The sequence below is a fragment of the Austrofundulus limnaeus genome, unplaced genomic scaffold, assembly GCF_001266775.1.
Source record: "Austrofundulus limnaeus strain Quisiro unplaced genomic scaffold, Austrofundulus_limnaeus-1.0 Scaffold304, whole genome shotgun sequence".
NCBI classification, from domain to species: domain Eukaryota; kingdom Metazoa; phylum Chordata; class Actinopteri; order Cyprinodontiformes; family Rivulidae; genus Austrofundulus; species Austrofundulus limnaeus.
This window is the reverse complement of record NW_013952706.1, coordinates 1-702: the sequence shown is the minus strand read 5'-3', so window position 1 is coordinate 702 and position 702 is coordinate 1. Positions and strand designations below refer to the sequence as shown.

The window sequence follows — 702 nt, the reverse complement described above, 5'->3', positions numbered from 1 at the left end:
TTATTTATTTATTTATTTATTTATTTATTTATTTATTTACTTATTTACTTATTTACTTATTTACCTTTGTAAAATGATTCAGTATATTTTGGGGTTAAATATATTGTAATGCTTTTACTGTAATTTACTTAACTTTTCTTGTTTTCTTTGTATTTTACTTTGAATCTTTTCTGTTCCACGTCAGTTCAACAATCAGGAAAAAGCTTACTTATTTTTTTACCCATGTACTCCAACAGCAACAAATATTTAACGTATTTAGGATGTATTACTGCAAGATATACCTGTAAGTATTTACCTGGTACTGTGCAGCTGTGTACTTAACCAGTTATTTTCTTGTGTTTGAGCAAATGGTGTCATTTTATTGTGGGGGTCATAACGCCCCCCCAATTTATGCCCATCCATAACAGTGAAATGACAACAATGGCTTCCATAAATCCAACACACTTCTTTACAAACAGTTTTAATTTCTTTTTTTCCTCTAACTCTACTAAGAGCAACAATCTAAGAGTTATAATTCTGTAAATGTTGGAAGTACACAGCAGCACAGGCTTTCAGTTTGGTCGGTGCCCGAGGTGCGCCAGGCTTACACTGGTAGTTGTCTCGTGGCCGGGGAAGTTTGTGTTTGTGGCTTCAAACTCGGGCTGCCCTCACTTCCTCTCTGTCTCCCTGGCAACGAAGCGCTATCGCTGTTTACTCGCATCC

The 702-nt window shown here is 35.9% G+C and overlaps 1 protein-coding gene across 1 annotated transcript in view; it reads right to left on the bottom strand.

Annotated features, from left to right (window-relative positions):
• The window catches only part of LOC106527000 (SLIT-ROBO Rho GTPase-activating protein 3), a gene marked incomplete at its 5' end in the record, with an annotated part of 5,734 nt that extends 5,120 nt beyond the window's left edge, over positions 1–614 (bottom strand). The window contains 1 exon segment of the mRNA XM_014021750.1: positions 588–614. Within this exon segment, the coding sequence (XP_013877204.1) occupies positions 588–614 (27 nt within the window).
• Positions 615–702: the final 88 nt, after the last annotated feature.